Below are 27,459 nucleotides of genomic sequence, written 5' to 3' on the forward strand. Positions count from 1 at the left end.
GTGGAATCCAAGAGCTGGCCTGGCTCAGCCCCAGAAAAGTCATGAACCCCTTGTCCTAAAGCTGAAAAATGGGATGTTACGATGTTTCTATAATCGTGATTGAACACACTGTATGGCAAAAGCTTGGCTAATCAAAAACATCCCAACAACCATATGCGGTGTGGACACTGTTAGTATTCTCAGTTTATACCACAGTGAAGTGAAGAGTGTCAGCTGCCCCGGTCACACACAGTGTAAGGGTCAGAGCAGTTCTCTGCGCCTCCCTGTCTGACACACCTTCGTAGATTATCGATTCAATTGGGAATGTTTCTTCCATGTCAGCAAGCCTGGTCAAGTGAAACTCAGCTTTTGAATTTGTCCCCATTTTCTGTAGAAAAGAAAAGAAGTAAATCTCCAGGTGTGGTTTTGCACCCATGTGATTTAAAATAAGTTTTAGACGTGTTAAAATATTCCCTGCTGTGACCCAGAGCACTTCCTCTCCTCACTTGGTGCCGATACCCATTTTTAGGTAATGTTGCGGCAGGTCCAGAACACAGCCATTACCCTGCGTAGAGAAGCTGATGTCAAGAAGCGGATCAAGGAGGCCAAGCAGCGGTGAGTGCCAGGGCCAGCCTTTGGTCTCTAAAGTATGGAGCTTTTGCACTGGTTATTGACGAGCTTGAGGAATACCTCCCCACCCCACAAGGTTGCCGTTCCATCACAAAGATTGCTTTGAGAAAGCCATTAATGTTGTGATCCCAAATGCTTGTCAAATGTCCACTGTAGGAGAATGTTATTTTCCCAGCTCAGGTCTTTCCCGAGCTAGGAAAATGCAGGGCAGGGCCAACACCTTGAGTTGGACACCAAACCCTTCTTACTGGCACCTGTCCATTTGTCTGTCTCTCCTCCCTTTTCTTTCTCTCTCCCCCTCTCTCCTTTCATCCCCTTCCCCCTTCCTTTCCTTCCTTTTTCTTTTCATTTAAAGGATGTATGAAGTGTTCATTGTATAAAACTTATAAAATATAGAACTTTAAAAAAGTTTTTAGGGCTGGCCCGGTGGCTCAGGCGGTTGGAACTCCATGCTCCTAACTCCGAAGGCTGCTGGTTCGATTCCCACATGGGCCAGTGGGCTCTCAACCAGAAGGTTGCTGGTTCAATTCCTCGAGTCCCGCAAGGGATGGTGGGCTGCGCCCCCTGCAACTAAGATTGAACATGGCACCTTGAGCTGAGCTGCCTCCTGGATGGCTCAGTTAGTTGGAGCGCGTCCTCTCAACCACAAGGTTGCCGGTTCAACTCCCACAAGGGATGGTGGGCTGTGCCCCCTGCAACTAGCAATGGCAACTGGACCTGGAGCTGAGCTGTGCCCTCCACAACTAAGACTGAAAGGACAACTTGAAGCTGAATGGCACCCTCCACAACTAAGATTGAAAGGATAACAACTTGACTTGGAAAAAAAAAAAGTCCTGGAAGTACACACTGTTCCCCAATAAAGTCCTGTTCCCCTTGCCCAATAAAATCTGGGGGAAAAAAAAAAGTTTTTAAATTCCGTTATGCTTCTACCACCTTGATATCTAATACTCTTAATTTCTTATTTCTGGTTACAATTGTGGAATAATGGTGTAGATTGAGTTTTGGACCTTTCTTATCTAGAATGGGCATTTTCCTGGCTTGTTATCTCCCTGTCCCACCTCCATGTTTGGAGCCTCTCTGGGCTCTGGGCCTTGAATTCCTGGCTGGCTTCTTGTTGGCCTTGTCACAGGTATAGGTTTCAGGTTTCTTCTGTCTGAGTCAGTCCACAACTTATCCATCTGCTTTTCAGCTTCCCCGATTTCATTGGCATTTATCACATAAAGGTCTCTTCTCTCACATACATCTTCATTGTTCTTGTGAATTTTTGCCTTTTTAAAATTAACTACTATCCGTTAATGGAGTAGGTATGCAGAAAACCTTGTGTTTATTCCACTGTAACTCAGGGATTTGCAGCAGCTTCCCAGCATCCCATTCACACCTAAATCCATCTCTGTTTTGTTACCAAAAGCCAAAGTCACATGCTTTCAATGAGGGCTGCTGAGATTCACTGCGTGGTGCACTTCCCTGTCACGTCTTCACAGGTTCCACATTGAATGAAAATGTAAAGCTTTTTGTTTTTGTTTAACATGTCTCCAGTTTAAGTGTAACACCTCTTAAACTCTATGGTATATGTATGCTAGGGGGTTGATCTGCTTGAATTTTTGTCTTCCCAGAGCACTTAAAGAACCTAAGGAACTGAATTTTGTTTTTGGGGTCAATATTGAACACCGGGACCTGGACGGCATGTTCATCTATAACTGTAGCCGCCTGATCAAGATGTATGAGAAAGTGGGCCCACAGCTGGAAGGGGGCATGTGAGTACTGCCCCAGGGGAGCTTCCCAGCCCAAGGCGGACGGTGGGAGGGTTTTGGCCAGTGGGATGACAGCTGTGTCTTCTTTCTCCCGGCAGGGCATGTGGTGGGGTTGTTGGGGTCGTTGATGTGCCCTACCTGGTCCTGGAGCCTACACACAACAAGCAGGACTTTGCTGATGCCAAGGAGTACCGACACCTGCTGCGGGCAATGGGGGAGCACCTGGCACAGTACTGGAAGGACATCGCCATTGGTAATGCCCTCTCTTCACCTCCAGCCTTAGGATCCTCACTGCCTGAGGGGGGGAAATTAGGAAGAGCGAGAGGCTGGCTCCTAACAAGGTGTGTGGGTGTTTGCCTTCTAGCCCAGCGGGGAATCATCAAGTTCTGGGATGAGTTTGGCTACCTCTCTGCCAACTGGAACCAGCCTCCATCCAGTGACCTGCGATACAAACGCCGGAGAGCTATGGAAATCCCAACCACCATCCAGTGTGGTGAGTTGGTGGTCGGGACCTCCTCCTAACTCCTTCCCATCATAGTCTATAACCCTCTTTTCTCTCCATCCTCATACTGGCCTCCTGATTTGACTGCCATTCGTGGGCTTGCAGTCCCATTAGGGATATGAGTCAGTTCGGGGGTGGCCCTGGGAGCTCCGTCTTAGGACTGAGTTCTACCTGTCCCTCCTGATGGAGGCAGGTCATCTACCCTGATAGGCCATGTTTGCTTTGGTACCACGTTGGTAATAGTGTGAGTAATGACTGAGCCAGGATTCTACTGGAGGAGGGAGAGGGGCTGGGGGGCACTGAGAGTCCACAGTATAAAGTTTCCCTGAGAAGTACTGCTCTGGAAGGAAGGCAGAGTTGGCGTCAGAGTGAAGACTTGCATGGAAAGTTGGGGGCATCTTTGTCTTGGGCCTGGCTGGGAGGATCATAGATATTGTTGGTAAGAGTTGCTAACTTTGGGCCATGTGTTTTCTGTGTCACAGATTTGTGTCTGAAGTGGCGCACCCTCCCATTTCAGCTGAGTTCTGTGGAAAAAGATTACCCTGACACCTGGGTTTGCACCATGAACCCTGATCCTGAGCAGGACCGGTGAGCACTTTCTCTACCAGGGAGATTGTAGGTATCTCCATCCTCCCACCATGTTTGTTCTCTTCACTCTTTGGATAAATAACTCAGTACGCTCCTAAAGTTCAGTGTTCACATCTTTATATCTGTCTTTGCTGCACGTAATAAGTGCCCCGGAAGTAAGCATAGATGGCATAGATGAGTGTCCTGCAGTGAGCATTCTGTGTGCGTGGGAACTCGGAGATGGTTGCTCTGGTGAGAGACGGTATGTGTTGGCTGAGAAGGAAGGACCCGGCCCTACCTGGAGCCCTCTTTTGCCACAGTCTCCTTAGTACCTTTTCTCTACAGATGTGAGGCTTCTGAACAGAAGCAGAAGGTTCCCCTGGGGACATTCAGAAAGGATCTGAAGACACAGGAAGAGAAGCAGAAGCAGCTGACAGAGAAAATTCGTCAACAGCAGGAGAAGCTGGAGGCCCTGCAGGTGCGTGGTCATGGGAGTGGGCAGAGCCAGCCTGTGTCAGGGGTCTGTCCAGGATGGGACAGGAACCCTCAGTGGCTCTACTGATCCCTCAGGCTCAGTTTCACATTCCAGTTCTCGTGTACGCCCTGAGTATTCTTTTAAAAAGATAAACTGTTTTGTTTATATATTATAAAGTGGTCTAATTCATTAAGAATGTTTTAAAACTCTAGAAAATGAATATCCTACCTTAGAGGTAACCACCATTAACTATATATCCTTCCAACATTTTATGACTGCCTACGTACACATAAGTACATACATATTTTTAATAGAAATATGGAGATCATGACATCTATGTGTCATATGATACACACACTCACAAACATATATTTAGATACATATTTTTAGTGTATAATTATTTTCTTTGGGATAATTTTCTAGAAGTGAATTTGGAAGGGTAAAAGGGTTTGTAAAATTCTATGGCTTTTAAAAACTATTTTCAAATTACCCTTCAGAAGATGTATTAATGTCTGCTTTTTTTTTTTTACCAGCAGTACATTTATTTTTAAATGTTTTTGCAAATTTGATAGACAGAGGTATACGTCTTATATTAGGTTGGTGCAAAAGTAATTGTGGTTTAAAATGTTAAAAAAAATTGCAAAAACCGAAATTACTTTTGCATCAACCTAGTAATTTGAGTTTCTTTCATATTTCTAAAATTGGACAGTTTTTACATTTGTCTGTTTCTCTTAGAATTGCTTATGATTCTTATATTGGGTGTTTTTTTCCTCTCAAATTGATTTGTCAGGTTTTATAGATACATTTGTGGGATCAACCCTTTATCACATATATTACTGAAGCTTTTCGCTTTTGACTTCTGTGTCTGTGCAGAAGCTCTCATGTTGTCTGTGTCTGTGCAGAAGCACTCAGATGTTTTATGCTTGCCTCCCTGTTTTCTGAATGCCACCTATTCTGACCATTTTAATCAGGCCTTTCTCACCTTTTTTGACTTCTTTTATGGGAATTGAGTCTATTAACACTTTTTCAGTCTCAACAATTGCTGGATTAATCATATAGAATCTTGCAATTTGCTGATGGTTTAGTGTCTGTGTTTTTTAGTCTCGCCAGTGAGAATGAGAGACTTATAATAGTAGGATTGTGGCCTGGGTTTTTTTATTTTATTTGCCCACTGTCCTAGACACATAATGGGGATCCAAAAAGAGTTTGCTTGACTGTACCAAGATATGCAAATAATCTCATCATCATTTTCCCTGCAGAAAACCACACCTATCCGCTCCCAAGCCGATCTGAAGAAATTGCCGTTGGAAGTGACCACCAGACCTTCTGCTGAGGTAAAGGCCAAGGGCAGGAGAGGGATTTTTCCTCAGATGTCTCGTGCTAGGATCAATGTTTTCACACTCTTTGGGCCTTTTTTAGGAACCTGCACGTAGACCTCAGCGTCCTCGGTCACCTCCTTTACCTGCTGTGATCAAAAATGCTCCGAGCAGACCCCCTTCCCTGCAAACTCCCAGGCCAGCCCACCAGCCCCGAAAGGCTCCTGTCGTCAGCAGCACCCCAAAGCCTCCTCCCCTGGCAGCCCGGGAGGAGGCCTGTACGTCCAGGCTGCTTCAGCCACCCGAGGCACCCCGAAAACCTGCTAACACTCCTGTCAGGACTGTGCCCCGGCCTGCCCCTCTGGTGCAGCCACTGTCACCATCTCTGCTGCCCAACTCCAAGAACCCTCGGGAGGTCCCTGCCCCCAGAACCATCAAGACTCCAGTGGTCAAGAAGCCAGAGCCACCCAGTAAATTTTCCCCGGTGAGATGCTTTTCCTCCTCCAGCCTCCAGCCCACCCTCTGTGGTGTAGGAATGGCATCAGGCTCTGTCAGAGCCTCGGTGGAGATCACCTGCTTGCTGCCCCTGAGGAGGAGGGGTCTAGATACTGCGGGGAGGGACTCGGTCAGGGGCCCAGAGCAATGTGGTTCCCTGTCCAGGGAGCTTTTCACTGCTCCCTCCGAGTTTTGCTCTGCTATACGCCTCCATTGGCTTTTCTCACTTTGGGCATAGGCAGGTGGTCTGATGACAGACAACCTTGGTAGGCTGCAGCAGTGGGGGGTGTGTCTCAGGGAGGTCACAGCGGGCTGGCCAGGCAGGCCAAGGGTGGGGTGAACTGAGAGGCTTCCCCTGTGACAGCTTTGAGCAAAGGTCTTGTGGGTGCAGAGGCCGGAGGTTGCTGTGTACTGAGTAATGTCAGGAGGTGCTCAGCTCTGGTGGGGACTGAGGCACACAAGCTCCTCTCCGAAGCTCCTGTAGGCCAGCTGGAGTCTTTTGCACTTCAAGGGCTGACATGGCCCCTCGTATTCCCTCTCTTGCTGTAGGCCACTCCTGGTCGGAAGCGGACTCTTGAGGTCTCTGATGAGGAAGAAACTGAGGAAGAGGCTGAGAGGAGGAAGGAGAGGTCCAAGCGGGGCAAAATTGCTGTGAAGGAGGAAAAGAAGGACTCAAATGAGGTAAGTGGTCAAGGTGAGGTTCTCAGAGCCTCCCTCCCCAGGGTCTCCACCCCCTACCTGCAGTCTGCACCAACTCCATCTGTGCTCTGTGACGTGAGCCTTCCAGAAGCCTAGTTCATCTGAAAGACTCTCAGTCACACAGATGATGAAACATGGTGCCAGGTAGGGCCCTGAGTGAGACTGCCTTCTGGCTCCAGTCATAGGCCTGAGATCACATTGACACAGATCAGGGAGGCTTGAAACCCTTGCTTCCTGTGTCTGTGATGTTCTGCCCCTGGCCTGCTATCTTGTTAATAAAGGTGGCAGAGGTAGATACCTACAGTGAGGGTTTAAGGAGCGGCTCTCAACAAGGCATGGTGATTTAACTGATAACGTGAAGGTGACGGCTGATGCTCCTGGGCAGCCAGTCATGCAAAAGTCTGTTCTTTGGGGACATTGGGGATTTCGCTAACAGACCTGTTCTCCTTGTAGCTCTCAGACAGTGCTGGGGAAGAAGACTCAGCTGACCTCAAGAAGGCTCAGAAAGGTAAGTTCAGGAAGGTATACATGGCAGCTTGTGGGGGAATTGGGAAGTGGGGTACCTCAGCCAGCAGCAGCTTATCCCAGAGGCTTATGGAGGCTTTCCTGGCTCTAGGTTCTCGTGCTACAGTGGTTCCAAGTTTAATTCCAAGAAGAATTCTGAAGAAAGCACACCTTTATGTATATTTTTAGCACTAATTCCTTGGCGTTCACCTCTCGCAGTCACTCATCCTGCTGCTCTTTGGCACCCTCATGACAGATGGGGAAGGAGACCAGAGTGGCTGGGCTCCCTATCCCTGGCATAGTGGGGCGAGCACCTACGGGTTCTTATCCCCGCAAACTCTGGGATGACCTTTCTAGTGGTGGCCCTGGCTGAATGGGGGACTTCCAATTTTCTGACTCCCGTCCCATCTCCATTCTCAGATAAAGGGCTGCACGTGGAGGTGCGTGTGAACAGGGAGTGGTACACAGGCCGTGTCACAGCTGTGGAGGTGGGCAAGCATGTGGTGCGGTGGAAAGTGAAGTTTGACTACGTGCCCACAGACACAACACCGAGGGACCGCTGGTAACGCCCCTTCTGAGAGGCTGGGATGACAGAGTTTGCCAGGGCAGGGGAGGTGCCCATCCTGGGAGGCTGGGATACATGTGACACGAGCACTGTGTCCTCTCTAGGGTGGAAAAAGACAGTGAGGACGTGCGGCTGATGAAGCCCCCTTCCCCGGAGTATCAGAGCCCCGACACGCAGCAGGACGGTGGGGAGGAGGAGGCTGTGCGTGGCCAGCACGCCCAGCAGGCCGTGGCTGTGGCAGAGCCCTCCACTTCTGACTGCGTCCGCATCGAGCCTGACACCACTGCCCCCAGCACCAGCCACGAGACCATCGACCTGCTCGTGCAAATCCTCCGGTGCGTTTGTCATCCCACTCCAGGGCCCCAGGACCTCTCTACCCCTCCGTGCCATTCTGACTTCCGGTCCCCACCTCCTTTCTTGTTTAGGAATTGTTTACGGTACTTCCTGCCTCCAAGTTTCCCTATCTCCAAGAAGGAACTCAGTGCTATGAATTCAGATGAGCTGATATCGTTTCCTCTGGTGAGTCTGGCCTGACCTTTGATTTTGTACTCTGTTTGCCCCCCTTGGGACTTAACGATTGGCAGCTGTGAGCTGTATGCCTCCCATCCAGCTTCCCTCTCTTATGCTGAGAGGGAAGGAGGAGACTTTACCTTGTGGAAAAAGAAGTGGCTTAGCTGGTGAACACGACTGGTGTCGTCAGACCCTGGACCTGAGGCCTCCCTTAGGGATAGTAGGCCTGGTTTGATGTTCTATGATGAGTACATTTCTTTTCTTCTACCCTGGCAGAGGGAGTAAACCTGTTCCATGCAGCAGTGAAGAACTTAGGCTCAAAGTGCCTAAAACTTGACTCTCAGAGGGAGGTACAAAGAAGATTGTGATGAGTGGAAATAGGCAGTGAGTCTTATCTAACCCAGCAAATGTTGATGTGACACCTCCCCTGAGCAGGCCCTCTGCTGGACCCCTTAGTGAGCAGCGAGAGTCCTGCCTCCAGGTGGCTTAAGATTCAGTAGCTACCAGGTAGCTGGACGTGAGCTACCAGGTAGAGCTCAACAAGTGCTATGAATGTGGGCAGCGTGGGGGAGAGGAGAGTGCGACTCGGTCTGAGGAAAACGTGGGTTTTGGAAAGTGTGTAAGTGATGGAGAGTGGTAGAGGCAGGGGGACTTTTGTGAGCAAAGGCTCAGAGGGATGAAAGGGCAGAAGGGGAGGACGGGGAAGTCAAGGCAACAGGTGGGGGCTGAGCATTTAGGAAAAAAGTCCTGAGAGTCAGGCTACAATGTGTCTTGAATGTCCAATCTTAAGCACAGTGGCTTAAACTCTGTATGAAATGGGAAGGCCCGAAAAATGTTCTGAGCTAATAGAATTGTCAGTCTGATCCGTGTTGAGGGCAGGGGTCAACACGCTTTTCTGTAGAGAGCCAGTTAGTAAATATTTTCACCTTTGTGGGCTACAGTCTCTGGCAACAACTCCACTCCACTGTCACAGCCTGAAAGCTGCCATAGACAATACATAAAGGATGTAGCTGTGTTTCAATAAAGTTTTATTTATAAAAACAGCAGGCTGATTTGGCCTGTAGTGTCCTGCCCCTGCCCCTGAGAGGGTAGCTCCGGCAGCAGCGTGTTGGGTAGGATGGGTGCGTGGGAGAGGCAAATGCAAGGGGGCTGGTCCAGCTGTAATGGTCAGAGGTGAAGGAATGGGAATGGGAGCCAGAGTGGCGGGAGTGGCCCAGCGGTGAGGGCTGTGTCAGAGGGCACTGACAGCCTGGTACTGCCTGTAGGCAAGTGATGGGGGTGGAGGCAGAGGCCACACACTTCCTTGTGTCTCAGGCCTGCGGGAATTGGAGGATGATGACAAAGCTGTTAACTGGGAGAAAAAACGGCTTTTATCAGGGGAAGATGGTTAGTTGAGATTTAATTGTGTTGGGCTGGAAGTACTGGCGCTACATTTCTGGGAGTGTCCAGTGGGCAGATGGAGATTGGGCCCTGGCACTTGGGGGTGGGCAGGCCAGGACTGGAGATGAGGATCTGGGCGTCATCCACATCAAGTGGGGCGTTTTCATGGTAGGAAGAGCTAAGTTTTCTAGGGAGGTTTTTCTAGAGAAGAAAACTGGAATCAAAATAGCAGGATTAGTGTGTTTAAGATGTCAGGCCCTCGTGTGGCAGCTACGTTCTTGGTAAGTTTTTCCAGAGAGAAAAATACGGGGTTTTATCTCCATTCCACTTTAAAAGAAATGAGGCTAGGAGTTGAAGACACTAAGCCTCCAAGGAGTGAAGAATCTGTTGTAATAGAGCCCAGATTTGAACCCAGGCACTCCTTAGGACTAGGGTCTTGCCCTCGTCATGGTGCCATCTCACTTCCCTGCGAGATGAGAGGGCGTGGTCCACACTGAGGAAGCTAGAAGATGGTAGAACTCAAGACGGCTTCACGGAAAGCTCCACACTTCAGCTCTTGCCCTGCAGATCCCGGGAACAAATACCTGATAGGCTGGCTAGGTTGGCCTAGCATCCTCTTGTTAGTCAGATTTGTTGCTTTTAGCATCAAGTTGTTGTCAAACTCAGAGCAACGCCTGGATTCAGTGGGATCTCTGCAGTGGGCTCCACTGCTCAGAGCAAAACATAGCAGGAGCGTCTGAGCCTAAAGTAGTCTGTTAGCTTATTCTTGTAAAAGGAGGTATATCTCCAGTGCATCAACTTTGTCCTCCTGATTGTAATACCTAAAATAACTCAAACTTTAATTTTTTTAATGTCAGCGACACAACAGCGTCTAATGGTCGTTATGTCCTTGTCAGTCTAAGTGATTGTCCTTTTTCCTATCATGCTGGACAGGGAGTTCCATGAAGCCCACAAGGGTCTTGCAAATATTATAGATTCAAAGATATATAACTGCATGCAAGTCCATACTTAGCTTAAAACAAAAGTTAAAAAACTTACACAAATCACAGGTAGGCGCAAGACATTGTATACTGAATTTTAATACTTTGAAGCAGGTTTGAACATTTATTTTGTGCTGCCGAGGTTATTATTTTTTGTGCAGAACTTGAAGTTTCTTTTGCCATCTTGGTTTAATAGGATAATATACTAGATTGTAAGGTGAATGACACAGTTAAATACTTGGCAATAACACTTTTTACAAACAGCAGTCAGGAGCCACCCAATGCTAGGTAGCTCACACATCTTCGTAGAAGTAAATAAATGCTAGAGTTGGAAAGACGGCAGTGGTCACCTAGGACCTGCCGATTGTGAGTTTGTGTTCATCCAAATGGCCTTGTCATTCTCATTGTTGATTTATGAATAGATCATGATGTTGTAAGTTTGAACTTAGAAAAGAAACAAAACCTAAAGAGCTACTACCTAAATTGGTTTTCACACTGAGATTCCATGTAAAATTTTATTTGAAATAAATATTCTGCTACCTTTTAAAAGTTTGAAAAGTCTCATATGTCTATAGAAACTGCTAGTTAACATTACTAATCCATCCCTTAGAAGTTTCAGGGACTCAGGGAAGATAGTAAAAACTGATGCTGCATAAATATACTACACAAATGTGGAGCTATCTGATGTTGGTAGTTGCTTGATAAATATTGGTAGAGGAGAACTTTTGGTTCTGACACTGGGGTGTGACTTGGGAGTGCATTGCTGAAATGGCTGTTGTAAAGTTAGAAAGGTCTGATGGAGCTGGGAGAGTGATTCATCCTTTTGTGCCACTGGAATGGTAAGAACCATCCCTCAGGTTTACTCCTGGCTTGCTGTCTGCCAAAGCACTTTGCTAAGTGCATCACATGTGTGATCCCATCTTTGTCCTCAGGGCAGCCCCACGAGATGGGCATCAGGAGTTTCCCCTCTGGAGCTAGAGAGACTGCTTGCCCTTTGTGTTTGACGTTCCTTCAGATCCAGCATCCTTATGCTGAGCCAGTTGTGGAAACCAGTGCTCATCTAGAGGGACTTGGGGGCCCCGGTGAGCTCATGCACCCACCTTCCGGCTTCCCTCCTTACAGAAAGAGTACTTCAAGCAGTATGAAGTGGGGCTCCAGAATCTATGTCATTCCTACCAGAGTCGTGCTGACTCACGGGCCAAGGCCTCCGAGGAGAGCCTGCGCACCTCCGAGAGAAAGCTCCGTGAAACAGAGGAGAAGCTGCAGAAGCTGAGGACCAACATAGTGGCACTCCTACAAAAGGTGCAGGAGGTGAGCCAGGCAGCCCTCTCATTGCAGCTGGACCACCTGGTGTCTAAGGTGGGGAGACCTGGGCACCTCTTGCTCCCTTCTCCCCACTCACAGGAATCTGTGGTTTCAACCCTGGCTGCACAGCATCCTGACCAGGAGGGCTGGAGGTGGTGCGGCTGCCTGGGCCTCATCCCAGCCAGACCCACGGTATCAGACTTTTGCCCTTGTTTAGACATTCTGATGTACCACCTGGTTTGAGAATCCTCCAAGCCATAAAATAGAAGTTCTCACTTTTCTAGATGACGCCCAGATGGGATTGGGTGGCCCAGAAGTGGGAAGTGCCCTGTAGGGTTTCGGTGCTTCATCCAGGCAGTAAACATTAAGGACCTACTTTGTGCCTGTCTTGTGGATATCAGGTGATCCAGACAGGCGAGATAAGGTCCCTGCTCTCACAGGCTGACAGTCCAGTGGAGGAGATAGAATTATTGACGGCGGGAAGTGCCAAGAAGTAAATAGAATGAGAGACAGAAAAAGGGGAGGCCTCTTTACTAGAAGAGAACGAGGGTGTTTAGCGGTGGCCTCTGATGTGAGAGTGGAACCAATCCCGTAAGAGTGGGTGTGCGTGCTCTGGTAGAGAGAACAGCAGGTCCCTAGGCCCAAGACAGGGAGTTGAGGGCGGTAGGAGTAGCAGTGGCACCTGTATGAGGTGGGAAGTCACCGGAGGAGTGTGGTATCATTTGGTTTGCCATCTAAGACTCTGATCATAGAAGGGCCTGGAGGGGGACAGAGGTTAGAACTCGGGACTCCAGTGAGGAGGTGCCCCATTTGTCTGGGCTGAGAGATTCTGGTGGGCCTGAACTTTGGATGGTGACAGTGAGCAGGGAGGGAAGTGGGCATATCTGTAATATCTGAGGGAAAGGGAAGGAACAAGGGTGATTCTTGTGGTTTGTCTTGAGCCCTTGGGTGGAGGAAAGGTCGTGGCCTGTAAGTGAGGTGGGAACAACTTGGGATGGATGGTACATTTGAGCTGCTTTGGCTATATTGAGTCTGAGAAGCCTGCAATGCACCTAAGGCAACCTGGAACTTGGGGTAGTCAGGACAGAGGCAGAAAATCTGGGCGTCATCTGTGCACAGAGGACTGGGGGTGGGGGGCAGGGCTGACAGCCAGGGTGCAGGCGGGAATGGAGGGAGGAGAGCAGGGGACTTTGGGCTCAGGCCCTATAGGCTGCAAGAAGGGTGGGGAGGCGGCGCCCCCACCTTATGGCCCCCAGCTGACCCTGCCCTGCTCTATTCCAGGACATAGACATCAATACAGATGACGAGCTGGATGCCTACATCGAGGACCTGATCACCAAGGGGGACTAAGGGGCTGGAGCCAGAGACCAGCTCCCCTGTCCCTCAAGGCAGAACTGGGGGGAGGCAGTTTTCATTCACTGGTTGGTGGACTTACCTTGGTTTGACTCACATGGAACATTTGTGCTGTTGGAGGGAAAGAGACTCTTGATTCTTTAAATGTTCCTCCCCAAGTTTATAAATATTTATTTTTTAAAAGAAACAAGATGCTGTGCCTGCTGTGAGACTATACATTTGTGTGTGTGTGTGTGTGTGTGTGTGTGTGTGTGAGACTCTGGGGCAAAAAGGACAGAGAGTCAGGATGTCAAGCTTAAGCTGATTGTCTCGGCTCCTGGCTCCTCAAGATGTGGAAGTTCAGCGCCATCTAGAAGTTGGAGAAGCTCTAGGGGCAGGCCTGGTTACTCTCCTAGAAGATGAACAATGTTGGCATATGAGAGAGAAGGGAGGGAAAGAGACCCCAGAATTGTGCTTCCCCTAGGGGCTCTGATCAAGGGGATCATGGGGTCAGGAAGAGGCTTGGCACTGAGGGACTCCTTTCTCAGGTCAGGGATGTGTCGGCCTTAGCAGCTGTTTTCTTGGCTGTGGCTTTGTCCAACCAGCTTGAGGAAGAAAGGTCCGCCCAGTCAGCCTTACTTTCCATCCCCCAAATTCTCACGGCTGGAGTGATTTCCTCAGCTGTGGACAGTGAGGGTTCCTGCCTCAGTAGCTTGAGTCCAGGTTGAGGAGTAGACAGATCGGACACTGGTCAGACCACTGAACTGGGTAGCACACCGAATGTTTGAATTCCAAAGCACCTTTTAGGAAAGGAACTTGTGTGTGAAAGAACCCCTGGTGCTGATGTGGGGGGTGGCTTCCGTCTGTGGTGTGGCAGGGTCGGACGGAGGGAGCTCGGCTGCCTTGGATGGTGCCCGCTGATCTGGAGGGCCAGCTGCTGCCTTTCCTTTTGCTGCTGCTTCCTCTCTGCCTAGCCCCACCATGCAGTCAAGGACCCTGCTGTGGAGCAGACAGAAGGGGGTCACTGAGCCTCCCGGCCCACAGGCGTGGGAGGTGGGCCGCAGGGACTCCAGAGGCAGCTCTGCAGGAAGCACACCATGCCTTCCATCCTGTCCAGTCACAACCTCGTAACAGCTGTGTCCCTCAACTTCTCAGGGTCAAAGACAAAGGCAAGAGTTGCTCAGTTTTATTTTTAATGGCCATTGGAAAAATTCTGATTTGATTTCCCCAACTCTTCTCTTTATTTGGGGACTTTGTATTTTCTGAAGGTGTTAATAACTATGGCCTGTACCACTGGTCTGTGATTCAAACCCGCATCTACCCCCACCCCCCCAGGTCAGCAGTGGCCCACATGCTGCCTTGTGAAGTCTGCAAAAACACTGGGAAGCACTTGTGAGGAAAGCAGGCCACACTGGATTTGGGAGTCTATCCTCTTGTGCACATGGCCAGAAGCACCTATGGTTTTGTGGGTTTTGGGCTTCCCTAAACCACACCTCTGGGAAAGGGTTGTTTGGGGAAATACCACTTGAGTCTTCTTTCTCTGGAAGATTCTCTAAATAGAATTGGGGTTCTTCTTGAGCTGGTGATTCCTCTCCCGTCCAGCTCTCTCCATCCCAGGCAGCATGTGGTCCACTTTTGTCCCTAAACCTACTGTTTTAATCAAAAAGGAAGCTGTTCTGCATTTTTACCAGAGGGTAATACTCAAGTATTCAATTTACACACCTGTAATCAAGATGCAATACTATAAACTTTTACTGGTGAGACTTCTGAACTCAGTCTGTTTTCTTCTCTTAGTAAAATCCAGCACCTTCCTCTTCATTCTTTCCACTATGGCAGCTTTAAACTGTCTTCAAATTCTTCATCTCCAGCAGCTTCATTGTTTTCTGTCTTCATCCTCAACACCCACCAAAACTAATACTGAATTTCTTTAATGTTTTAGCTTTCACTTCTGGATGTGCCCACTCTGCTGCCTGCAGCCTGTTTCCCAAGAGAGCTCCTGCCATTCTTGGTGGGAAGATAAAATGGAGGGGTCCCTCCCTTTTCCCTGTCAGGGAATAGCTGGGCTGCTTCGGAGGAGGGAGATGGTCTGGCTGGTCTGTGGCAGGAAGGTCCTTGGTTCAAGCAGCAAATTGATGAGAGTGCAGCAACCCTTTTTTTTAAGGAGTGGGAGGGGTGTGGACTTCCTTTAATCTTTTAAGTGACACATACACGTGGTAAAAATTTAAACAGTACAAGAAGCTGCAACCATGAAAAGCAAGGTTCCCCTCCGTCCCCGATCCCCATTATCTCCCTGGAGAGAGTATCCATCCTGAGCACACAAATACACATCCATTCTGTTCTGTTTCTGCCTGTTTCCCACTTAGTGTATCTTAGAACCTGTTTCAGAATAGCGCATATGGGTCTACATTCTTCTGAACACATAGCACTTTAGTGTCTCGGATGTACTGTCATTTAACAGTCTCCTATTTATAAACATGTCGGTTTTTAACGTTTATGAAAAATGCCATGAGTGTATGTATTTATTCAAGAACTCAACTGTCTGTATATAGGGAAAATTCCAAAGAGAAATGGCTGTCAGATGGTGGATGTATTAAAAATTCTAAGTGACGTTCCAGAAAAGACAATTTCAACTGCTACCAACTGTATTCCATCCCCGCCCAACACACATACTTGCCAGCGTGCAGTCTCTTCCATCTTTACTGTTTACTAATCTGAAAAGTTAAAAGTGATGGATTTTTGAGTTGGTTTGAACTAATTTAAGTGAGATGGAGCGTCTTCATTGGCCATTTGCGTTTCTATTCTAGAATAGGGCTGTGGTTCTGCATCTTGGGTTAGGGACTCTGTAAGAGTACAAAAAAATCAGATGGAAAATGGCAAAGTCCTCCAGAAAATGTTCACTTTATATGACCCTCCCCCCCCCCGCCCTTAAATGTCCCATGGATTTGGGATTAAAAACCCCACTTTAGGATTAATTCTGTGTTTATCACCAGATTGGGAGGGTTTGACATTTTTGTTTACCAAAGGAAAGCATGTGTTAACAGGCCAAGAAAAACTCTGGTTCCTCCTTTATATCCGAGTGACTGCTTTTTGGCTCCTCTTGGGTCCAGTTCCCTGCATCGTATAGTACTCTTTCACACCTGTGGTTCAAGTAGTGTTGGCCAAGAGTTCACAGCTCTAGGACCCATAAATGTTAAGACTGATGAAGCTCAAGCTTATTTGCATTTACATAGAACACAAGGCTTGGCCTAAGTGGGTGGTGCCTCCACTGGCTACTTGTCCCTGTTGGAAAGTCATTCTGCAGCTGCGCCAGGCTGTTGGGACCTGTTGGTGGTCACCAAGGTGCCTGAAACATCCTCAGAATTCCACTGGAGGGTTCAGCCTTTCCTGGAGATGGAACCCCTGAGGCTTTCTTTGGAATCAAGAGGCCACATTGCTCTTGGTTCCACATTGCTCTTGGTTCCCTTGAGCAGGTGAACAGCCAGCTTGGCCATGGGAGACAGAGCGCCAAAGGAATATGCTTTCTTTACTGCCAGGTTTGAGGCCTCAGACTATCTGCCCATTTTCAGCACCGCTGGGGTCACCATCTCCACAGTAAGCAAGACAAACTGGACAAAGGGCCTGGCAAGGCACATCCCATTCAACAATGAGCCAAAATGTTGCCAAGCCTGTTTTTCAGTCTGGTTATTTCATTTGGTAACTTGGAATGTGCAGGTCCAACTAGGGCTCCTGGTGGGTCCTGCAGAACCTTCCTTTGAGCTCTCAAGACTTCAGACAAATCGCGGCCTATTTCCTCTTTTAAAATAAAGGAGTCAGATGATAGTACAGGTTTCCTAGCTTATTTAGGCACAAGGCCAGTTCTCCACCCAAAATTTGTCCAGAGGCCCATACAGACTGCCAGTCATCTGGAGGTGCTGTGACTGAAGTTGGAAAGGTGGCCCAAAGCCCCTTGCGGCCCTGACCCCCAATCTTTGCAGCTAAGATTCACTGTTCTCCATGTGCTACCCACAGGTCTTTGGCTGCTTACTCAATCACAGCCATCTCATGGCCTCTTAACCTTTAGGACAGGTTCAGTATCCCCTAAGGGTGAGGAGGGGGTGGCTTCCATCCAGCCCACTTCAGGCCTGCACTGCAGGTTGCCTGTACTTGGGGCTCTTAGCAGCTGCCAGCCAGGGCTAACTTGGATCAGTAAGAGGGAAGGATCCAGTGGACACATCCTTCCTCCTCTCTTGTCCACTATGGACTCTGCAGAGATGCTTCCATGGGATTTTCTGGGGCCACTTCCTGCCCAAGCAACTGCAGGTTTCTTGGGAAGTTATGGCCAGCTCTAACCCTTTCCTCTCAATTTGTCTCTCCTTCCCCACTACTCTTCTTCTGTTGAAGCTCTGGGCTCTCATTCTCCTCACCAGCGCTCCACCATTTAAACTTATCTGTCACTAGCCGGGTTTGGGATGCAGCGGTGGGAGGAGAGCCTCTATTTGTCAGAAGAGAGTTCTGAAGTCCTCACGCTAACTCCAACTATCACAGCACAAGCCTCAGGGCCAGCTGTAAAATCTCAGCTGGCCAGAGGGAACGGCCAGGACCCGGCACTCAGCCACCTCTCTCCAGAGACTTTGGAAATATCCAACGCTTAGTCTTATCAGTGTGCCGGTGTTCTCCCAGCCCGCCAACGCTTGTGGTCAGTGGGGAGCACAAGCTCTCTAGGCCCACGAGACAACTGCACAACGGCGCCGGCCCGCACTGTTGGTTGTGCTCTGAGCATGCGCCTTGGAAGTATCGTGAGCCCGTCGTCGTGGCCTGTGATTGGTGGGCCGACGTCCACGCCCCAACCCGGGGCAGGGAGAGCACCCCAAGCAAGCCAGGGTGCGTGAGGCCGGGATTCGGATCCCAGCGGGCCCACTGCAGAGGGCCAGACCCGGGGCCAGCCTGGTGGTGGCAGCCGCTGGGCCATCTCACATCCTCTGGCGAGCCGACCTAATGGCCAGCGTACACTCCAAACAGAAAAAGGGGGATTTTCCCCCCATAGTGTCTGCGTATTAATCTCGAACACAGATGAAACCTTTTTCCTGAGTTGTTTTCCAACTTTTTTGGTCACTACAGAAAACTTTTTGTATAGATGTCCTTATGGTGTTGTGCTTTCATATCTGCAAGATAGAGGACCTGGAAAGGAAGCTGCATGCTTTAAGTTTTAAAATAGCCGTCTCCAGGTAATATTCCTTGAAGGCCCAGAATGCTTGCCAGTTTGTCGGCCTCTCTAAGCACTTGAGGTCCCTTTGCGTTTCACAACTTTGGCTCATTTTCTACTGGTTAGTCCTTGGCTTGGTGTATGGTATTTCTTGAAAGGCAAACATTTTTAGGCTTGGGGTTTTCCTAGCATGCTTAAGAAAATCCTCTCTCCCCCCACCCCAAAACATTCTATTACATTTTGTTGCAATGTTTTAAATTTTTTTTTTTTTAGTCAATCTCCACTCCCTGTGGAATGTATTTTAATTTAAGCCATAAGTTTTGCTTTTTATTTTTTTCTCAGATGGAAATTTACTTATGCCTGATCCATTTATTTAATGAACTACCATTATTTATATTCCACTCTATTTCGTTTTGGACCCGTTGGGTTGGAGATGCCTCTTAGACACGCCAACGGAGACATCCACTTAGCAGTTGGATAGGTGGTTCTGATGTGAAGGGTGAGTTCCTAGCTGAAACTAGAATTTTGGGCATTCATCAGCATCTAGATGGGTCAATCTCCCTTACTATTTTTCTTTATAAAATACTTTTCCAGGCTATTCTTGGAAGTTCTTCTCTCACATGAAATTTAAAATCACTTTATCCAATTCTCTCCTATCCCTGTCCAAACCAAAAGTTCTATTGGGATTTAAATAATTGAACTAAATTTAGATGTAAGTTTTATGATCCTGAAGCTCCCCAGATGATACAAAATGGTTTCCATTTGTTAAACTTCTTTTAGGTCTCCAATAAGATTTTATGATTTCTTTATACAGGTCCTATAACATTCTTAGTAAATTTATTCCTAAGTATTTTATGGTTTCTGTTATTGGGAATGGGATTTCTTTCTCATTTCTATTCCTGATTGTTAATATAGAGAAAAGCTAATGACTTAATATAATTTCTTTCTATCTTGTGAACCCTGGTAGTTTTAAAAATAAACCTGTTTTATAGATACAATCTACAGATTTGCTAGTATACAAATATAATTTAATTGCCAGTTTGCTTTAGGTAGAACTCTGAAACATTGTTGAATAATTATCCCCATTTTGTTTCTGATGTGGATGGAAATGCACATGTGATGTGGCCAATGGAAATCACATGTTACCATTGAGCAGTATGTTGGCTGTTGGTTTTGGCAAATGGGCTTTAAAATGTGGAAGGGATTTCCTTCTGGTTTTTTTTTTCTTCTTCTTCTCTCTCTCTCTCTTTATTCTTTTTTTTTTTTTTAACGTGGAGCCTCTGGGTTGGAGCTGTGGCTGCCAGTCCTGCCAGTTATACCATGAAGATGGTATAACTCTTTTTAGTGCCTTTCAAGAAAGTATTATAATTTTCCCTTTAGAGCTCTTATAAGTCCTTTGTTTGGATGCAGCCTAGGTACCAGATGAGTTTTGATGCTATTATAAAAATTTTTTTTAAAAATTTTCAATTATGGTTGACACTCAGTATTATTTTATGTTAGTTTCAGGTGTACAGCATAGGGGTTAGGCATTTATATAGTTTATGAGGTGATCCCCACGATAAGTCTAGTACCCACAGGTGGCACTATACGTAGTTTTTACAATATTATTGACTATATTCCCTTATACTGTACTTTACATCCCTGTGACTGTTTTGTAACTACCAATTTGTACTTAATCCCTTCACTTTTTTCACCCTGCCCCCCAAATCTCTTCTCATCTGCTAATCAATCATCAGTTTGTTCTCTGTATCTATGATCTGTTTGTGTTTTATTTTTTATTTTGTCCTTTAGATTCCATATATAAGTGAGATCATATGGTATTTGTCTCTCTTTGTATGACTTATTTCACTTAGCATAATATCCTCTAGGTCCGTCCATGTTGTCAAAAGTGGTAAGATTTCATTTCTTTTATGGCTGAGTAATACTTTATTGTATATATGTACCACGTATATATGTATATATGTTCTCTATCCAGTTGTCTATTGATGGGCATTTTAGTAGCTTCTGTATCTTGGTTATTGTAAACAGCACTGCAGTGAACATAGAGGTCCATATATCTTTTCAAATTAGTGTTTTGGATTCCTTTGGATTAATACCCAGAAGTGGAATTGCTGGGTCATAAAGTAGTTCTATTTTTAATTTTTTGAAGAACTTGCAAACTATTTTCCATAGTGGCTACACCAATTTGCAGTCCCACCAATAGTGGATGACTGTTCCCTTTTCTCTACATCATCACCAATACTTGTTGTTTTTTGATTTATTGATGATAGCCATTCTGACAGGTGTAGGGCTATATCTTCTTGTGGTTTTAATTTGCATTTCTCTGATAATTAGTGATGTTAAGCAACTTTTCATATGTCTATTGGCCATCTGCATGTCCTCTTTGGAGAAATGTCTATTCAGGTTCTCTGCCCATTTTCTAATTTGTTTATTTTTTTGGTGTCGAGTTGTATGTGTTCTTTATAAATTTTGGATATCAACTCCTTATCAGATGTATCATTGACAAATATCTTCTCCCATTCAGGAGGATGTCTTTTCGTTTTATTGATGGTTTCCTTAGCTATGCAAAAAGTTTTTAGTTTGATGTAGTCCCATTTGTTTATTTTTTCTTTTGCTTCCTTTGCACAAGGAGATATATCAGAAAAAATATTACTAAGGGCAGTGTCACAGAGTTCACTGCCTATGTTTTTTTCTAGGAGTTTTGTGGTTTGGGGTCTTACATTTAAGTCTTTAATACATTTTGAGTTTATTCTTGTATATGGTGTAAGAAGGTGGTGCAGTTCCATGTTTTTGTATGTATCTATCCAGTTTTCTCCACACCATTTATTGAATAGACTGTCTTTACCCTATTTTATTTTCTTGCCTCCTTTGTCCTAGATTAAATGACCATATATGCATTGGTTTATTTCTGGACATTTTATTCTGTTCCATTGATCTATATGTCTGTTTTTATGCCAATAACATGTTGTTTTGATTACTGTGGCCTTGTAGTATAGTTTGATATCAGGTAGCATGATGCTTCCAGCTTTGTTCTTCTTTCTCATGATTGCCATGGCTATTCAGGATCTTTTATGGTTTCATATACATTTTAGGATTATTTGTTCTACTTCTGTGAAAAATGCCATTGGTATTTTGATAGGGTTTGCATTGAATCCATAGATTGCTTTGGGTAGTATGGGCATTTTAATTGTATTAATTCTTCCTATCCATGAGCATGGTATATGCTTCCATTTATTTGTATCTTCTTCAGTTTCTTTCTTCAATGTTTCATAATTTTCGGAGTACAGGTCTTTTAGCTCCTTGGTTAAATTTATTCCTAGGTATTTTTTTATTTTTGATGCAATTGTAAATGGGATTGTTTTCTTAACTTCTCTTTCTGATAGTTTGTTGTTGATGTATAAAAATGAGACTGATTTCTGAATATTAATTTTGTGTCCTACTTTACTGAATTCATTTATCAGTTCTAATAGTTTTTTGGTGGAATCTTTGGGGTTCTCTATATATAGTATCATGTGATCTGCAAATAATGACTCTTACTTTTTCCTTACCCATTTGGATACCTTTTATTTCTTTTTCTTGTTTGATTGCTGTGGCTGGGACTTCCAGTACTATGTTGAATAAAAATGGTGAAAGTGGGCAACCTTGTCTTGTTCCTGATCTTAAGCAGAATGCTTTTAGCTTTTCCCCATTGAGTATATTAGCTGTAGGTTTGTCACATATGGCCTTTATTATCTTGAGATATGTTCCCTCTATTCCCACTTTGCTGAGTTTTTATCATAAATGGATGCTGGATTTTTTTTAAATGCTTTTTCTGTATCTATTGATATGATCATATGATTTTTATTTTTCAGTTTGTTTATGTGTGTATCACATTAATTGGTTTGTGGATATTGAACCAACCTTGCATACCAGGAATAAATCCCACTTGATTGTGGTGTATGATCTTTTTAATATATTGCTGACTTCAGTTTGCTAATATTTTTAGTATTTTTACATCTATGTTCATCAGGGATATTGGCCTATAATTTTCTTTTTTTGTAGTGTTTTTATCTGGTTTTGGAATCAGGGTAATGGTGGCCTCATAAAATGATCTTGGGAGCCTTCCCTCCTCTTGAATTTTTTGGAATAGTTTGAGAAGAGTAGGTGTTAATCTTTGAATGTTTGTGGGCTAATCGGGTGGTGCTCTGTTGTGGTCTGAAGGCTGCCTCTGGGTATGTTGTTTTTGGTGCCTCTTGGGAGGGGCTCCCATGCAGGCCAAGTTCAGCCAATCAGCTCCTGCCCGGGGCTTACCTGGTAGGAGCTACAAAGCTATATGCAGTTGGTCACTGCCTGTGTTGGACCTGGAGGTGTGTGGGGGTGGCCATGCTGAGAACTGAGGCAAGCTGCTACAAGTATTGCTTAGCAAAAGTCCCAGGGCACCCCTAGTCCTCTTGCCATCTGCTGGCTGCCCGTAAGGCTCAGCTGCTGAAAGGGCTTCCTTAAGTGCTTGTGGCCAGGCTGGTTGCCCAGGTATTAAAAGTTCCTCCTGTGGTGCTGGGTGAGTTGGGTGGGGTATGGTCCCAGAGAATCACTGGGTGGGGGTGGATGGTGTTCACAAGGTTAATGAAAATTCAATTCTTGGGCCAGTGTCAAGCCTGTGTCCACTCTGCAAAATGCCCAGAGAACACTGAGGCAAGCCAACGCTCATCTCAGCCCTTAGGTCCTGGAGAATTGTCTAAGAAAGGCTGCAGTGTGAGTTGGATCTGATTGCTCACCACCAAAAGTGTCTCAGACAGCCTCATAAGCCACAGTGTGTTGTTTGCTGCTATAAAAGCCTCCTGCAGTGTGTGGGGCAGAGCTTGTTGCCCAGATGCTGATAGTGCCTCTGGTGATGTTGTGCAATTTGGGCAGAGTGGGGTCTCAGGGAGTCACTGGGATGGGGCGTGCGGAGTTCACCAAGCCAGTGCAGTTTCAGATTTGGCCATGTGGGGGGAGGGCTCAACACAGGAAAGTTGGTGCTTGCCTGTAGGCTACAGATGAGGTGGGCTACACACAGGGATAAAGGTGTCTGTTCCTCTAGCTCTCATCCTGAAGCCACACAACTCAGTCTTACTGTGTATGTCTCTGGTGCCTCTCAATATGCTGTCCCTCCACCGGAGCCCAGGGTGAGTGTCTGCGAGTGAGTGAGTCTGTGCACGGGCCATTTAAGAGGATGTCTGGGTTTCCAGCCACCTTCCGTGTCACCTGGACAGGCAGAATCCTCAATGATTTTCACAGCTAGATGTTATGGAGACTCCTCTTTCTGGCACTAGATATTCGGGCTGGGGAACCAGGATGGGCCTGGCTCAGGGTGACCTCCGCTGCATGATATCCCTCCCAATGCTCAGCCTCTACCTGTGGATATGGGGCCAACCTATTTCACATCTCTGCCATTCCTACCAGTCTTAATGTGGCCTGTTCTTTATATCCTTAGTTATATTGGTTCTGTTCAACTAGTCTTTAGATGGTTCTAATTTAGTTGTAATTTTATGTGGTCATAGAAAGCAGTAGGCACAGTGTTTACCTATTCTACCATCTTCTGTAAATATTTCTAATACTTTATTTTCTGATGGTTTGTTGCTGGTATATAAAAATGTAATTGATTTTATATATCAATTCTATTTTTTTTAAATGGAAAGTTTTGTTTGTTTTTTAAAATGTTTTTTATTGGGGAATATTGGGGAACAGTGTGTTTCTCCAGGGCCCATCAGCTCCAAGTAGTTCTCCGTCAATCTAGTTGTGAAGGGTGCCGCTCAACTCTAAGTCCAGTTGCTGTTTTCAATCTTTAGTTGCAGGAGGCACAGCCCACCATCCCATGCGGGAATTGAACCGGCAACCCTGTTGTTTAGAGCTCATGCTCTAACCAACTGAGCCATCCGGCTGCACCTTATTATTCTAATTTATCTTTAGATTCTTTTGGATTTGCTATGATGTATCATCTGTGAGCAATGCTAATTTTGCCAATTTTCATACCTCATGTATTTTCTTGCCTTATTGCATTGGCTGGGATTGCCAGTATAATGTCGAATGTACATGGGTAAAAGTGGGTATCTTTTTTTTGTTCCCTGTCTCACAGAGAAAGTTGTTGTTGTTGTTTTGTAGATATTCATCTGATTAAGGAAGTTTCCTTCTGTTCCTATTTTTAAGCATTTTTTTCCCCATTTCAATACGATGGATGTTTTATGCATTCATTGAGATGTTTTATGCATCTATTGAGATGACCATATAATGTTCTTTAATTTAATATGTGGTGAATTTCATTGGTTAGTTTTTTTTTAGTGTAAACTAACCTTGCATTTCTGGAATAATAACTATAATTTTTCTAAATTGCTAAATTTACTTGTTAAGATTTTGTTTTGAATTGTACCGTCAGTTGAGTGACACTGGTTTGTAATTTTCCTTCCTCATTTGTTAGGTCTTGGTGACCAGGTTATACTGTCCTCAAGAAAGGAATTGGGGAGTAGTCCCTCTTTTTCTTTACTCTTGGGATAGTTTCTGTAAGATTGGTTATTCCTTGGTGATCAGTGTCTGGAGTTTTGTGTGTATATGTGTGAGGGGAGATTTTTAATTTAATTTTTAAAAAATGGTTATAATTCTATTTAGGTTTTTCTGTTTTTGAGTCAGTTGTAATTTTCTAGGATTTTATGTCAGTTTTCAAACTTATTGTCACAAAGTTGTTCACAATATCCTTATTTAAAAAATGTCTGTAGCATCTATATTTGTGTTCTATTTACATTTCAAATATTGTATTTTTGGTTCATTCATTTCTTCCCTCTTTCTTTCCCTTCCTTGCTTTCTGTCTTCCTAATTATTAATTTTTATCAATATTAGTTTTTGTTAAGAATGAACCTCAGCTTTCGTGATCCTCTCTATTATGTTTATTTTCTCTTTCATTAATTTCTGATCTTTATTTCCTTTCTTGTCCTTTCTTTGAGTTTATCTTGATGTTCATTTTTTTACTCAAATTGGATGTTTAGCTCATTTTTTAACCTTTCTTCTTTTACAGTGTAAACTTTTAATGCTATAAATTTCCCTCTACGTACTCCTTTGCCTGTATCCTTTACGTTTGATATACAGTATCTTAATTAAATGTATTTTCTGATTTGTTTTCTTCTTTTAGTTATTTAAAAGTACATTTCTTAATATTTAAACTTTGTTTTTATAATTATCTTTGTTCTTGATTTTGAAATGTCTTCATTGTGATCTGAGAATATGGTCACTCTACTAGAACTTTGAAATTTGCTGAGGCTTTATGACTGGCCCAAATATGTAGTTAATATTCATAAATGTTCCATATACATTTCAAAAACATATTCTGCAGTTATGTTTAATGCCCTGAATGTGTCCATTACATCACATTTGTTAATTGTGTTATTTGAAACTTTGCCGATATATTTTTTTTCTGTTTGAGCTCTCATTACTAGGAGAGATATATTAAAATCTTCCATTATGATTGTGGATTTACCTATTTCTCATTGTGATTGTGCCCATTTTACTTTATTTTGAGATGTTATTGGGTGATAACAATTTTAGAACTTTATGAATTTTACCTTTTTTATTTCTAGGGCTTAGCATCTAGTAATATTTTTTTGCCTTAAAGTCTATCTTGTCTATGTACAGGCATACCTCATTTTATTGTCCTTCGCTTTATTGCACTTCACAGATATTGCATTTTCATCAACATTGAGGCAAGACCCTCCACCAGCAAAAAGATTACGACTAGCTGAAGGCCAGATGATGATTAGAATTTTTTAGCAACAAAGTATTTTTTAATTAAGGTATGTACATTTATTTTAGACATAATGCTATCACATAGTTAATAGACTGCAGTATAGTGTAAACATAACTTTTATAGACACCGAGAAACCGAAAAATTTGTGATTCACTTTATTGCTATATTTGCTTTATTGCAGTGGTCTGGAACTGAACCTGCAATATCTCTGAGGTATGCCTGTATTTCTGTTTTAGGTGTATTGTAAATAGCACATAGTGGGATTATGTTTTTGTTTCAGATATTTTTTGTTTTTACCTGAAGCATTTAACTTACTTAAATTTCGTGTAATTGTTGATGCAATGATTGATCTACTTCTATCCTCTTATTTTGTAATTTTTATTCCACATTATCTGCATTCCTTTTTCCTCTCCTTTCCTGCCTTCTTTTAGATTGAAATCTCTCCCCCACATACAGTGTTTTTCCTGTTTTGGAAATTTACTATTCCTATTCCTTTAGTGATTACTCTAAGATGTTTTACATAATACTTAACTCATCAAAGTGTTACTATATAAGACACTATTAATATTGTTAGTAAAAAAGTTTTTGATACTATCTTTATTTTCCTTCCTGAAAGATATTGGCTCCTTCCTGAAAGATATTTTCACTGGGAATGCTAACATTTTCTCCTCTACTTTGGAAATATCACTTCATTGTCTTCTTTCTTTGGAGGTCTAATGGATGCTCTTTGAATGTAATCTTTTTTTTCTCTCTCTAATCTGACTGCTTTTAAAATTTTGTTAAGGGTCTTGCATTTTCACTCTATTATATTTAGCTGTGGATGTCTTTTTATTTACCTGATTAGGATTTTTTTGGGATTTGATCTGTAAATCGGTGTTTCTCATGAGTTCTCAGAACTTTTTTAGCCATTAACTTTTCAAAGATTGCTTCTGCTCCATTTTGATTAGACACATGTGGGAACTTCTCGCTTTATCCTCCATGTCTCTTCTCTGTTATATTTTTCACCTTTTTGGGTCTGTGTTGCATTCTGGATACTTTCTTTAGATCTCACTTCCACGTCACTAATACTCTCCTTAGTTGTGTGTTCTGTTGTAAAATTATTATTAGTGATTTTTTTTTCCAATTTCTGGAAGTTCTTTAGTATTTTTTGAATATTCTACTCATTTTCAAGCCACCCTCCTGTTTCTAGAAATACATTAGCCATGCTTATTTTATATTCTGTCTGATAATTTAACTATACGGAGGAGTTTTATGTTTGATTCGGCTGTTATTTCGGCTAGCCCGTTCCTGGGCCAACTTGGTTGTGGTATTTCCTTGTGTGTTTAGAGATAGTATACTGTGACCTGCTCATTTTCTTGCAACTTCTCTTCTGGGGTTCTCTAACGCCTGAGATGAAGGGAAGATTCTCCACAGGATTTGTTTGCTTCTCTCACGTGACTGGGGACAATATGTGCTAGAGATTTTATTGGATCAACCAAGTGAGAGTCATAATTCTTAGAGGATTATTTTCTGCTTTGCTTGCAACTAACATTTATTA

General features: G+C 44.5%; 1 protein-coding gene across 6 annotated transcripts in view; it reads left to right on the forward strand.

The window, feature by feature from the left end:
- MORC2 (MORC family CW-type zinc finger 2) overlaps positions 1-13,201 on the forward strand; it is a 39,065-nt gene extending 25,864 nt beyond the window's left edge. Inside the window, exons 12-27 of one of the 6 annotated variants that reach the window (XM_019754256.3) lie at positions 509-594; positions 2,223-2,363; positions 2,459-2,613; positions 2,725-2,853; positions 3,345-3,450; positions 3,775-3,907; positions 5,164-5,238; positions 5,324-5,704; positions 6,265-6,396; positions 6,868-6,922; positions 7,339-7,480; positions 7,588-7,818; positions 7,909-8,002; positions 11,476-11,664; positions 11,758-11,850; positions 12,940-13,201. In XM_019754256.3, coding sequence (XP_019609815.3) covers positions 509-594; positions 2,223-2,363; positions 2,459-2,613; positions 2,725-2,853; positions 3,345-3,450; positions 3,775-3,907; positions 5,164-5,238; positions 5,324-5,704; positions 6,265-6,396; positions 6,868-6,922; positions 7,339-7,480; positions 7,588-7,818; positions 7,909-8,002; positions 11,476-11,664; positions 11,758-11,850; positions 12,940-13,008 — 2,211 coding nt within the window. In that variant the 3' untranslated portion in view covers positions 13,009-13,201. Of the gene's footprint in view, positions 1-508; positions 595-2,222; positions 2,364-2,458; positions 2,614-2,724; positions 2,854-3,344; positions 3,451-3,774; positions 3,908-5,163; positions 5,239-5,323; positions 5,705-6,264; positions 6,397-6,867; positions 6,923-7,338; positions 7,481-7,587; positions 7,819-7,908; positions 8,003-11,475; positions 11,665-11,757; positions 11,851-11,942; positions 12,892-12,939 lie in introns of those variants that run through there. The other 5 variants (XM_074321560.2, XM_088800931.1, XM_088800932.1 and 2 more) reach the window with 5 other exon arrangements.
- The last annotated feature ends 14,258 nt before the right edge of the window (positions 13,202-27,459 follow it).

This window comes from Rhinolophus sinicus, chromosome 9 (genome assembly GCF_057876585.1).
Source record: "Rhinolophus sinicus isolate RSI-liver-muscle chromosome 9, RSI-T2T, whole genome shotgun sequence".
Classification (NCBI taxonomy): Eukaryota; Metazoa; Chordata; class Mammalia; order Chiroptera; family Rhinolophidae; genus Rhinolophus; species Rhinolophus sinicus.